The following is an 11,223-nucleotide window of genomic DNA, read 5'->3' as shown; positions in this document are numbered from 1 at the left end:
AGCGGTGTCAAACTGCACTATTTCTACTGTGCAAATCTGGGCTGCATCCACACTGCAGCAATTAATATTTTAATGGCCATGGTTCAATGCTATGGCATTCTGGGAACTGTACTTTGTTGTGGCACTAGACCCACAAAGCAGATTCTTTCTGCAGTGTGCATGCAGCCTCTGCCTCATTCATCATCCAGGTTGACACCGCTTTAACTGCCATGGCTCCATGCCGTATGGAATGCGGGGAATTGTAGTTTTGTGAGAGATTTAGCCTTCTCTGTCAGCAGCAAACTATAAATCCCAGGCTTCCCCAGCATGGAGCCAGGGCAGTTTAAAGTGGTACCAACCCGTAGTATTTATGTAGTGCAGATGCAATCTTTAGGGGAAATTGACTAGAAGGCAGTTAACTACACTAGGTAGGAAGATGCTCTCATTGGACTGCAGGCAAAGGTAGGAAAGCCCCTGGTTTCTTTCTTCCCTCCTCCCTCCCTCTTTTGCACCTACAGTATTACTATTTTTTTCCTGGACCTCTCTCTTCTGATTGGCTGCCTCGCCACCCTTGTGTGGCTTTTCATTGGCCCTGGTCTTCCGCCCCCTTTAAAAAAAATTAGTGACTAACTTCCTCAAACTGAGTTTTTCCATGAATGGAGGAAACCTTTTGTGTTTACAGGAAAAAGGTAAGCAGCAAAGGGAGCCACCTCCTTGCCTGGATTCTTTATGTTTTGCATCCTCCAGAAAAGAGCAATGCAACATAGTTATTCTTTGATTCCTTTGCAATGTATCTTTAGGTGTGTCGAGGCTAGGAGTCTGCCAGAGCCTTTGCTGTTGGGACTGTAAGGAGAAAGAGCATGTGCAGAGTGCTTTGGGCAGCTCAGAAAGCAAGGTTTTTTTCTCTCCTCTCCCTTCCAGTGGGTTGTGGTTGAAATGCTTGTGATGGAGTCAGGCTCACACCTAGGGAGGTCTAGCCTTTCCCCAGACAGGTGCCTTTCCAGATGTGTTGGACTACAAACCCCATCATCCTGGTGGCCAAGATGAGAGTTAGAGTCAGGGTGACCAGACCTCCTCCTTTTCCAGCACATGTCCTCCATTTCAACTTTCTGTCCAGGGAGAATTGTAAAATGCCTCCATTTTCAGCAGGACTAAGAAGCATGGACTTATATTTACATGAGTGTTTTTAGCTCTTTTTTTGGTCATGCCCTACATTTGTCTTGAAAGACCTACATTTTGGGGCGCCTTCTCCTCCTCTGTGGTTATGACATCTGGTCACCTGGTTATAGTCCCAACACGCTTAGGGGTGTATCTACACTGTAGAAATAATGCACTTTGATGCTCCTTTTAAGTGCTGTAGCTCCCTCCTATGGAACACAGGGATTTGTAGTTTCTCAAGATATCTAGGCTTCTGAGATCCAGCATGGTACAGTTATTTGAGTGTTGGATTATGACTATGGAGACCAGGGTTCAAATCCTGACTCACCCAATAAAACCCCCCCAGGTGACCTTGGGCAAGTCACACTCTCTCATCCTCAGAGGGTGGCAATGGCAAACCCCCTCTAAAGGAACATGCCAAGAAAGCCCCATGATAGGGTTCACTATAAGTTGGGAATGACTTGAAGGCACACAACAACAATAAGCCAAAGAGGTGCTGGTGCCTCACCAAATCCCAGGATTCTTCACAACAATCCTGGAAGGTAGGCCAGTAGAACTGCTTCCTCGCTATCATCATGGTCCTAGAAGAAGAGCCACAAGAGAAGTAGTGGCCTTCAAATAGCTTGTGTGTGTGTGTCATTCTTTCTAATGTGTCCCATCTAGGTGACAGACAATTTTAAGAGTATATCCACACTGCACAATTCTAGCAATTAGGGAGTTTATAATTCCTTGATCATCTTCTCTTCTTCCTCTTCTGTAGCGATGAAGCCCCGCCGACTGTTCATTGCAACAAAAAGCTTTATGGGAGAAGCCAAGGCAGGTGGAGAGGTGAAGGTATCAAAAGGCAGCCTCCTGAGCCAGGAGGACCATCATGGAAGTTCTCCAGGTGGAATGTTCTGGGCCAAAATCCTGGACACAGAGAAGGTGGTCCGGGTGCCTCCATGGGCCACCCGGGAGCTGAGCGGGGCCCATTCAGGCCTCCTGGAAGCGGTGACCAATGGAGATGAGCGCTTGGCTCTTCTCCAGCAGGAACGGTTGATGCGCAGGCTGAGTACCCTCCGGAAAGGGGACCGGGTCAAGGTCCAGATTACATCTGCCTCCGGGCGGAGAGTTCGGGGCATCATCCGATACCGGGGACCCATCGACAAGAGCAAGCAAGATACGAGTGTCATCTTTGGGGTGGAGCTGGTGGTGAGTAAATATGAGTGGTAAATCTGGGGTGGAAGATCTTTTGCCTGTCTCTGAGGTCTGTCCAACGAGTGCTTTTGGGAAGCTTGCTAAGGCTTGCCAGACTGCAACTGTGGTTTGTTTGTTTGTTTGTTTTTATCAGTAGGGAAGATTTATTTTTGAATTAAAATAATCTCAGGACCTGGGCCCTTGTCTCCATTGCTCAAGGTGAGAGCATAGCCTTGAAAGTACACACATGTGTATTTGGAAATACAAACATACACGTGTGTGTGTGTGTGTGTGAGAGAGAGAGAGAGAGTAAAGAAAGCTGACAGACATCATAGAATCATAGAGTGGGAAGAGACCACAAGGGCCATCCAGTCCAACCCCCCTGACATGCAGGAACTCACAATCAAAGCATCCCCAACATATGGCAGATAATTAACTAATATGGTGCTGGAGGAGAAATATATGGCTGCTGTGGACTGCCAAAAAGACAAATAACTGGGTCTTAGAGTGAATCAAGCCTGAATTAGAGGATTGATCATGATGATCCTGCCCAATTGGGAGAACTGGGGGGTATGAGATTGGAGCTCCTATCCCTGAATAAGCATCAGAGAGACACATGCCTTTCATAACCTCATGTTACAGGCTCAGGGTATAATGGGGGTTGCGTTCCAACCAGAGGGAAAATATAGAAACTCAAATCTTGCAACCAAGTAATCATAGCTGTAGTTTGCTGTTGTCTTCTATAGCCCTTTTCAGTGTGGGGATTCACGGTGGCTTACAAAAATTAATACAAGCCATCTCTTTCTAGATTCCTGCATTCCAGGGGATTGGATTAAATGACCCTGGTGTTCCTTCCAACTTTGTGACTCTATGACTCTTACTCCCCCTAGCAGCCAAAATGTCTAAACAGAGACTATCATACTTTGGACATATCATGAGAAGACATGACTTGTTAGGAAAGACAGTACAGTGGTCCCTCCACATTCACCGGGGTTAAGGGTGAAGGACTGCCGTGTGTCAAATTTGACTTGATGACAATTAACAACAGCACAACTACAGACAGACAGATAGATTGCTATGGACCCCTGCTGCTACTGTTGACTATTTTCTGTTGAAAGGAGATATTGGAAAACTCTTTTCGACTGGACTACAAGTTCCATTTGTTTTTAAATGCAATGTCGGCACAGGTGTTAAAAACAGTATTGCGCAAAGTATGTGGGTTTTTCTTCTTCTTTCTGTACAGTGGAGAGATTAGAAAACTAAATTTCCAACTTGAACAATATTTTTATCATATATGTTAGACTTATTCAGAGGATACAGTAAGCACTAGTATTTACTTCTTGTTTTAGAAAAAATGCATCTCTTCACCCTACAAATGCCCCCTTCAGATTTTGCAAAGGAAATTTGATGTTTTGTTTTTATTGTTTTTACCTCCATGCATGCAAACTGTGGGTCATATTTTGCCCATCCTTGGGTTGGACTAGGTTTGCGGAAACCCAGCTTCCAGTCAGTACTGGAAGGCATCGTTGTGTGATCTCAGTCTGCTCATCTCACTCAGTCTAGCCTACCTTGCAGGGTTATTGTAAGTATAAAATGGACAATCAGTAAGAACCATAAAAGAAGACAACACCTTTTTAGAGAACTCTATTCCCCTCCTTTGTAGGGTTCAGCAGCTGGGAAAGGCTTTACGGATGGCTCCTTCAAAGGTCAGAAGTTTTTCTCCTGCCGGGAGAACTGTGGCGTCTTTGTGCCGGTCAGTCGGATTGAGCCAGATGACTTGGCAGAGGGCAGTCCACCAGCACCTCCAAGAAGCAACATCCGGGAATGTTCTCGGATTCAACTGACATCAGGAGATCCCTTGTCCTCTCCAACTCTAGAGATTGGAGACCGTGTTTTCTTCAAGATGGAAGATACCACCCCTACCGGCACAGTGGTGTACTGTGACCACCTTCCCAACAAATTGGAAACCGGCATCTTTGTGGGGATTCTTCTGGTAAGAAGAATGCTTCCGAGGTGTAGGTCTGGGGGTGGGGAGGTGGCAAAATGAGGGAACAGTCCGACCACCATATCTGTGAGGGATGCATTCCCGGAGTTACTGTGGATACCGAAAACCATGTTATATTTTTGCCAGAAGCTGACCATAGTCAAAATAGTTATTTTTTTTAAAAGGAAGAAAAGCATTGCTTTGGTAACCAGCAATAACTTTCAGTCACCTAGAACATTAACTCTGACTTAACACTGACAGTTTGGACTTCTGGTTGGTAAGGACCGTTTGAACTCTGATTCTGTGGCAAAGCAGGGAGTCTGAGCTCAAAATGGTTCTCTGCTCCTTGGAGCCTATTCATCCCAATTTAAGAGAAACTACTGTTGTGTTGAGAGACTTTAAGGTCTAGACTTGCTAGTCCTCAAAACCAGGCAACTCTGTTTAATTATTGTTATTAATTTTGGGTCTATGAAGGATTGGTGGGTGGGTTTGTGGGAGATTTTATTGTGTTATATTTATATTTTAATGTTGTAAGCCGCTTCAATCTTATTAAAGAGGCGGGGTATAAATAAATTTATTATTATTATTATTATTATTATTATTATTATTATTATTATTATTATTATCATTGAGACATGATTACTGGCTCCCCATGCCAGGATCTTCATGCCAGGAGCCCACCCAGGAGAATTAAAACCACCTTTATATTCTCATCCTAGGACAATCCAGTGGGTTCATGGGATGGTTGTTTCAAAGACCATGTTCTCTACCGTATTTCATCTCCAGAGTATGGGATGCTCCTTCCAATCTCGAAAGTATATAAAGGTGAGCCCTGCAAGATCTGCAGCTCTGAGGAAGCTGGTGAGGTCTTTGCTTGTTAAGTGTTACTGGGCACACACAAACACACACACATGCGCGCACACACATATATGATAAAAGATTCTTAGTGTTGAGTTTGTGTATGAACAGAGAGATGAGTATGCATTGGTACTAAACTCTGCTTAGTACCAATGGTTGGGGGGGGGGGAGATTAGCAGTGGCAGAAAACTAGAACAAGTTTAAGATATGTGTTTCACTTGATGATGATTTTATGTACAGTGCTGTGCAAATCTACAGCGCTATATAAAGCATAATAATAATTAATAATAATATTTCCTGTTTCTTTCCCACTTCCCCTCCCATGATGAAAATTACTGGATTCATATTATGACACTGTTCTTCCCACAACACACATGTTTTATTGTGCTACCCGTTCAACGGTGCAGCAATAATGTCTCGTGGATCTCTGCTCTAATTTGAGGGCTGGGGAAAGTTCAACTCACAGGCTACAAACATCCCCCCCTTTTTTTTGAGAGCCCCCAAATTTCAAAGTAATTTTTAAAATTCTTTTTCTAAAAGGCCCCCACCCTACCTTGTGGTTTCACAACATTTTTGCCTTTCTGGGCCAAGGAGAGGCCTTTTTAAAACAGGAAGACTTGACTTCCTGTTTTAAAAATTCACTTTCTGTTCTAACATTAGTTTCTCTCCTAGACCTAAAGGGGGGGGGGATTTCTCACCACACCTGCTTCTCCTTTTGGCAACATGACAAAAATCAAGAAAAAATGTCTTTTAAAAAAATTGGTAGTAGAGATGTAGCCCTCTAAGGCTCCATAAAGGGTCAGTGTGCCCCCCCCCCCCAAAAAAAAAAACCCGGCCAGCCCCCCCCCCCAGATAAAATATATAAGTAACAGATGGGTTCGGATTTGCAGTCTGGTAACTGGACTTAAATTTTTCTCATTTTGCATAATTCTGCTGTTATCCACTGAAAGAGATCAGACATTGAAACCCCCCACCCTGTCTTCCTGTTAAACTCTTGAAATTTTACTAGGCATTGCCTTGAACAGTTCACCCCACATTCTTAGCGGCTAGAAACTTGTTTAGTGTTTTATTTTTGTTTGTTTGTTTGTTTAAAACTGATATTCTTTGAAGGCTCAGTTCATTTAGCTGCCAAACTAAGCATCACAGTGGATTATTGGCTGCTTAGATCTAAGTCTTTGAAAGCATATTCTAATGCTGTGTTGTTGAAATTTCTCATGGATTATCATTCTCTTCCTCCTCTCCTTCCCTGAAGAAAAAGTCGATAGAAGTCCTGAGACAGTAGCCAACAATTGCTCCTCATCCATCACAGAGGAATATGAGGATTGCTTGTCCCCGTCCTCTATCCGTTATCCTCCCAGAATGGAAGAGAGTTCACTGAAGGAGACCCCAAGGGGAGTTTCTTCTGATGACCTACAAGGATACAAGAAGAAAGAAGTGGCAACTGCAGAGCAGAAACAGAAAGAAGATGATGAAGAGGAAGAAGATGAGGATGCTGATGATGCTGATGATGCTGCTGCTGCTGGTGATGATGATGATGATGATGATGATGATGATGATGATGAACAGTATAGTCACCATCTTCTGGAGATCAATTCCATGGTGGAGGTTAACAATCCACCCATTTATGGGGTGATCCGCTGGATTGGCTCGCTGCCTGATGTGGCTGAGACAATCGCTGGACTGGAGCTGGTAAGAACATATCCAGGTGGATTATGTAGGATCTGTTTCCCTTGGAAGTTACTCAGCTTCTCATTACACTAGATAAGTTGGAGTTACCTGGACCTATCTATCCAGGCTTTCCACATGCATGACTTTGTACCTGAAAGAGATTCTGCACCTCCACCTCCCCCACCCTTGGTATCTGCTGGGGTTTGGTTCCAGGCCCCTGGCAGTGGATACCAAAATTCATGGATGCTCAAGTCCCATTAGATTGTACGCCATAAGCAGGCTCACTCTTATATATTTATTGTTTATGTACAGCGCTGTGCAAATCTACAGCACTATATATAAATAAAGAATAATTAAATACAATGGCGTTCTAAAATGGCATCCTTCATGCAAAATGGCAAAATCAAGGTTTGCTCTTTGAGTTTTTTTTTTTAAAAAAAATATTTTTAAGCCATGGATGGTTCGATACATGGATAAAAAATCCGGGGATATGGAATGCCAATTGTAAATCATTTTTAAAAAAAGCAGGATTGGGTTATTTTTCTAATGTCATTTGGTTTAAACTATGGTTTAAACCAACTTGGTTTAAACCAGACAAACCTGAGACAAAGAGAAACAGTACGAGGCCATCATTACATTTCCCTGTGCCTAAAGAACTGCAGTGGGATGGGAGGCAATATCTTATCAGTTCTACCCACCTGCCCACTCCATTGGGGGGGGGGGGGTGACATGGTGACTCCCTTCTTCATTATGCTCTGCTGCCTGAGCCAGGATCCTGGCCATTATATTATAGTCTACAATAAATATAAATAATAGATGGCCCAAGCCAGTTTATACTCTAGGTTAGAGGTAGTGACTTTACCATGTTTCACAAATACAGTGTTCCTTCTGTGCTTCCCAGGAGGAGCCTCTACCTTCAGGTTGTACAGATGGGCAATACCATGGGATCCGCTATTTCCACTGCCAGCCAAACAAAGCTCTCTTTGTCAAGCTACGCCATTGTCGTCCTGATTCCCGCTTCGGCACTTTGCAAAGTCTGGAGAATCCCGTTTTGCGATGCAACTCTCTGGGTATGGTGTAAACCAGAGCTGGGAAATAACATGTTTACAAGTAATGTTACCTTTAGTGTGTTGTTTTTGGGTGAAATAAGGGCATAGCATTTTTAAAAGAAAACATTTTAATATTTTCCAGTTTGGAAGGTGTGGGCTAACAAGTGACATTTACTTGTTACTTCTAAAGTATATCTGAGGAGACTCTGGAACCTTCATGATTATTTTTCTAGAAAAATAACATGTTTGAAGATCTCCAAAGGAATGTGGGGCAATTTAAGTTTCCTAAAGCTTCAGCCTTTGATTAGGAAACAAAATTATTGAAATGTCAAAAATGTCAAAGCCAAGCCAACTGTTAGGGTCTAGCTTTAAATCGGCAAAGTAGCAGAAATGTGTCCTTGTCTAACTATGCTTCCCTAAGAACTGAGACAGACTCAAAAACAGCACAAGTAGCTTGAAGTTCAAACAAAAGTTTATTAATGGCTTTAATCTCTATCTACATAGAGACTATATCCTAATCTAGCTATATCCTAATCTAGCAGGTTAAAAAAAGACCTTTATCTCACCATCTTTCAAAGAAAGTTGATGAAGAAGGAAGATGGAGGGCCAAATAGGTCAGGAGAAAATCTTTGAGACTGTGAGCTTCCCAAAAGAGGGAGTGACCTAAATGACATGGTTAGTTTGAATGAGAGAGAGAAAGAGAGAGCAGAGTTTGCATGCAGGAACTCCCTATCTGTCTAAGGAGGGGGAAAGAGAATGCAAAAATCTTAGAACAACTAAAGTCCAGGATTTCCGCTCCATCCCTGTTTTATGTCATTTTACTTCCTTCTTCCTACCCAGACTTCCGTCTGTATGCCAGTGCCAAAGTGGAAGAAGACACACCTCCACCTCCGTTGGGCAGCCAGGGCATGGAACATCTCTCAGGGTGGAAGAAAGGGATTCAGGGGCACTGCAATTCTTGTTACCTGGATGCCACTCTTTTCTGGTAAGGCTGTCATTGGTGGTACCAAGTCCTGTAGGAGCCTTGATTCTAAGCCACAAATTCCTGCATCTGATTCCCTGCTTGGCCACAGGATGCCTGTGTGCAAGGTCAGGTGATACTGGAGGACCAACTAAAACACAGAGGAAAGTGTTGCTAACAGGGCTAATCCTACTGTTACATCAGAATTAGATTGACTGCTTTACAGAGCAGCAATATGACATTGCGGTCACAATTTTAGGGGACCAGAAGTGATGTCTGGTCACCATTTTAGGTGACCAAAAGTGATGTCTGGTGTTCAGGTGACCAGAAGTGAGTTACAAGTATAATTCTGAGTTGTATGTGGGGTGCTGTTGGAGAGGGTTTCTGTGGTAAGGGGGAAGCAGCCTTTTGATGCATTTCCACAGAGGTCAGGAGTATGCGTGTGGCTGAAAAACTAGAACTTGGAGCAGAATCTATACATCACAACATTGATGTTTCTTTTTGTTGGTTTGTTTATAGCATGTTCACTTTTACCTCTGTGCTGGATTCAATGTTGCTACGCCCGGCAGACAAGAACGATGGGGAATCATACACTGAGACACGAGATCTGCTCAGAACAGAGATAGTCAACCCTTTGCGCAAGTGAGTTTGTGTCTGCCCACTTTGCTAAAACAGTTGGCTGCAACATCCTCCTAGTTCCTAGGAATAGTCAGAGGGATGGCTCCATGCAAAGGAATGGGAGCTATGGAAGGGATGGGATAATGTGACTACACTGCATAGTTCATCAGATTTTTATGTATGTTGATATTATTTGATGGCAGATGAGAGCAACGGAAACTGAAGGCAAGGTACATTCATGTATAAACAGTACACTAAACATAATTATTTAACTGGTCCTTATCACACCTGCTGTTGTGCTGGGTTATACTGTTCAAAAATATGTCAGTTGTGTTCACAGTGATAGATGAGGATAGTTAATGCAGTGTATCACACCCTTGCCACATTTGCTCTGTAATTTGTGGTGTAGTCAGTCAGGCATGAGCATTGAACTACGACTCTGGCTATGGAAGGTCCTGTTTCCTATGGAAACCTGCTTTGAGCAAGTCACATTTTCTCAGCCTCAGAGGAAAGCAGTGGCCAACCCCCTCTGAATAAATCTTGCCAAGAAAACTCCGTGATAGGGTCACATTAGTGTCAGCATAAGTTGGAAACAACTTGAAGGCACAGAACAAGAGCAAGAATTTGGGGGAAACCCATTATTGCTTAAACTTTACTCTTCCACTGAGGAAGATACTTATTTTCCCTTCCTTTCAATTTGTAACATTTAGTCATTTCTTGTCTCCTGAATAAGGAATTTCTTTTCCTCTTTGAGGGAAATCATGGAAAAGCATATTTTTCTTTTAGAAAGTATGGCAAGCTTTGTAGAACTCAAAGCAAACTCCTCACCATTTTGTGAGATTAATAATAACTTTCTGATTTCAAATGTAAAGAGGAAATGGGGCAAGGCATCCTGTTTAGCTGGGTCTTTCCAAGTGGGTGACTCATCCTTTATCACTGTCTCAGAAATGGAAAATATGTCACCTCTAAGCGGCATCATGCTCCAATAGCCACTGTTATCATTCTTGCTTGCAAGCTGAGGTTTCATCTTTGGCTCAGTGGTAGTTGGTGATTCCACTGCTGTAGGGACCATGTCAAGGTCAAATTCTCAACAGTTTGAACTGAGATGTCAGTGGCACAGAACACATTTTGGGGATAAGCACTTTGGAGAGCCTCTTTAAACCTTTGACTGAAATTTGGAGCAGAATCACTACCCTGCTAATGTGGAAGCCACAAGCTGAAATTGTGATGACCTTTGCTGCAGGGGTAGACAGAGCCACATTGTTACTTACATGCCACATTGCAGACTCCTGAGGCTTCCTGTGGGGCAAAAAATTTGCCCCACAGTGCCCTCTTAGAGGATTGAGGGGGATTTTTCCCCTCATTTTGGAGGCCACATAACCATTTTAGCCCAGAGACACCTTTTTAAAAAAAAACCCAAAGTAAACCTGAATGACCTCAAGTTGCTTCTTGTTTTTAAAGAAGACCCTTCTTGGATCTAAAATGGCTCTAAACCATAAGGAAAATGCCACACATATCCCCTAGGACACATTGGGGGCATTTGAGGTCAATTTGAAACATATAAATGAAATAAGAAATAAATACAGTGCGCCCGTGTCATCTGCGGCTTTCATATGCGCAGGAAGAGGTAATGCTGAATGTGCACCTGGCACATGCACATGAGCCCCATTGTTTTCAATAGGGCTTGAGCATACGCAATATCTCCCTTATGTGGGAGGGGGGGGTCTGGGATGGATTCTTCGTGCAAGGTAAGGTCCCACCGTAATTTCCTT

General features: G+C 43.2%; 1 protein-coding gene across 1 annotated transcript in view; it reads left to right on the top strand.

Annotated features, from left to right (window-relative positions):
• Positions 1 to 1,899: 1,899 nt before the first annotated feature.
• The window catches only part of LOC121935768 (ubiquitin carboxyl-terminal hydrolase CYLD-like), a 20,516-nt gene continuing 11,192 nt past the window's right edge, over positions 1,900 to 11,223 (top strand). The window contains exons 1-7 of the mRNA XM_042477638.1: positions 1,900 to 2,328; positions 3,977 to 4,306; positions 5,017 to 5,122; positions 6,408 to 6,844; positions 7,725 to 7,893; positions 8,713 to 8,857; positions 9,353 to 9,475. Coding sequence (XP_042333572.1) covers positions 1,900 to 2,328; positions 3,977 to 4,306; positions 5,017 to 5,122; positions 6,408 to 6,844; positions 7,725 to 7,893; positions 8,713 to 8,857; positions 9,353 to 9,475 — 1,739 coding nt within the window. The remainder of the gene's footprint in view (positions 2,329 to 3,976; positions 4,307 to 5,016; positions 5,123 to 6,407; positions 6,845 to 7,724; positions 7,894 to 8,712; positions 8,858 to 9,352; positions 9,476 to 11,223) is intronic.

The sequence above is a fragment of the Sceloporus undulatus genome, chromosome 6 (genome assembly GCF_019175285.1).
Source record: "Sceloporus undulatus isolate JIND9_A2432 ecotype Alabama chromosome 6, SceUnd_v1.1, whole genome shotgun sequence".
NCBI lineage: Eukaryota > Metazoa > Chordata > Lepidosauria > Squamata > Phrynosomatidae > Sceloporus > Sceloporus undulatus.
Note: the sequence above shows the minus strand (reverse complement) of the source record. Positions and strands in the feature narration are given on the sequence as shown.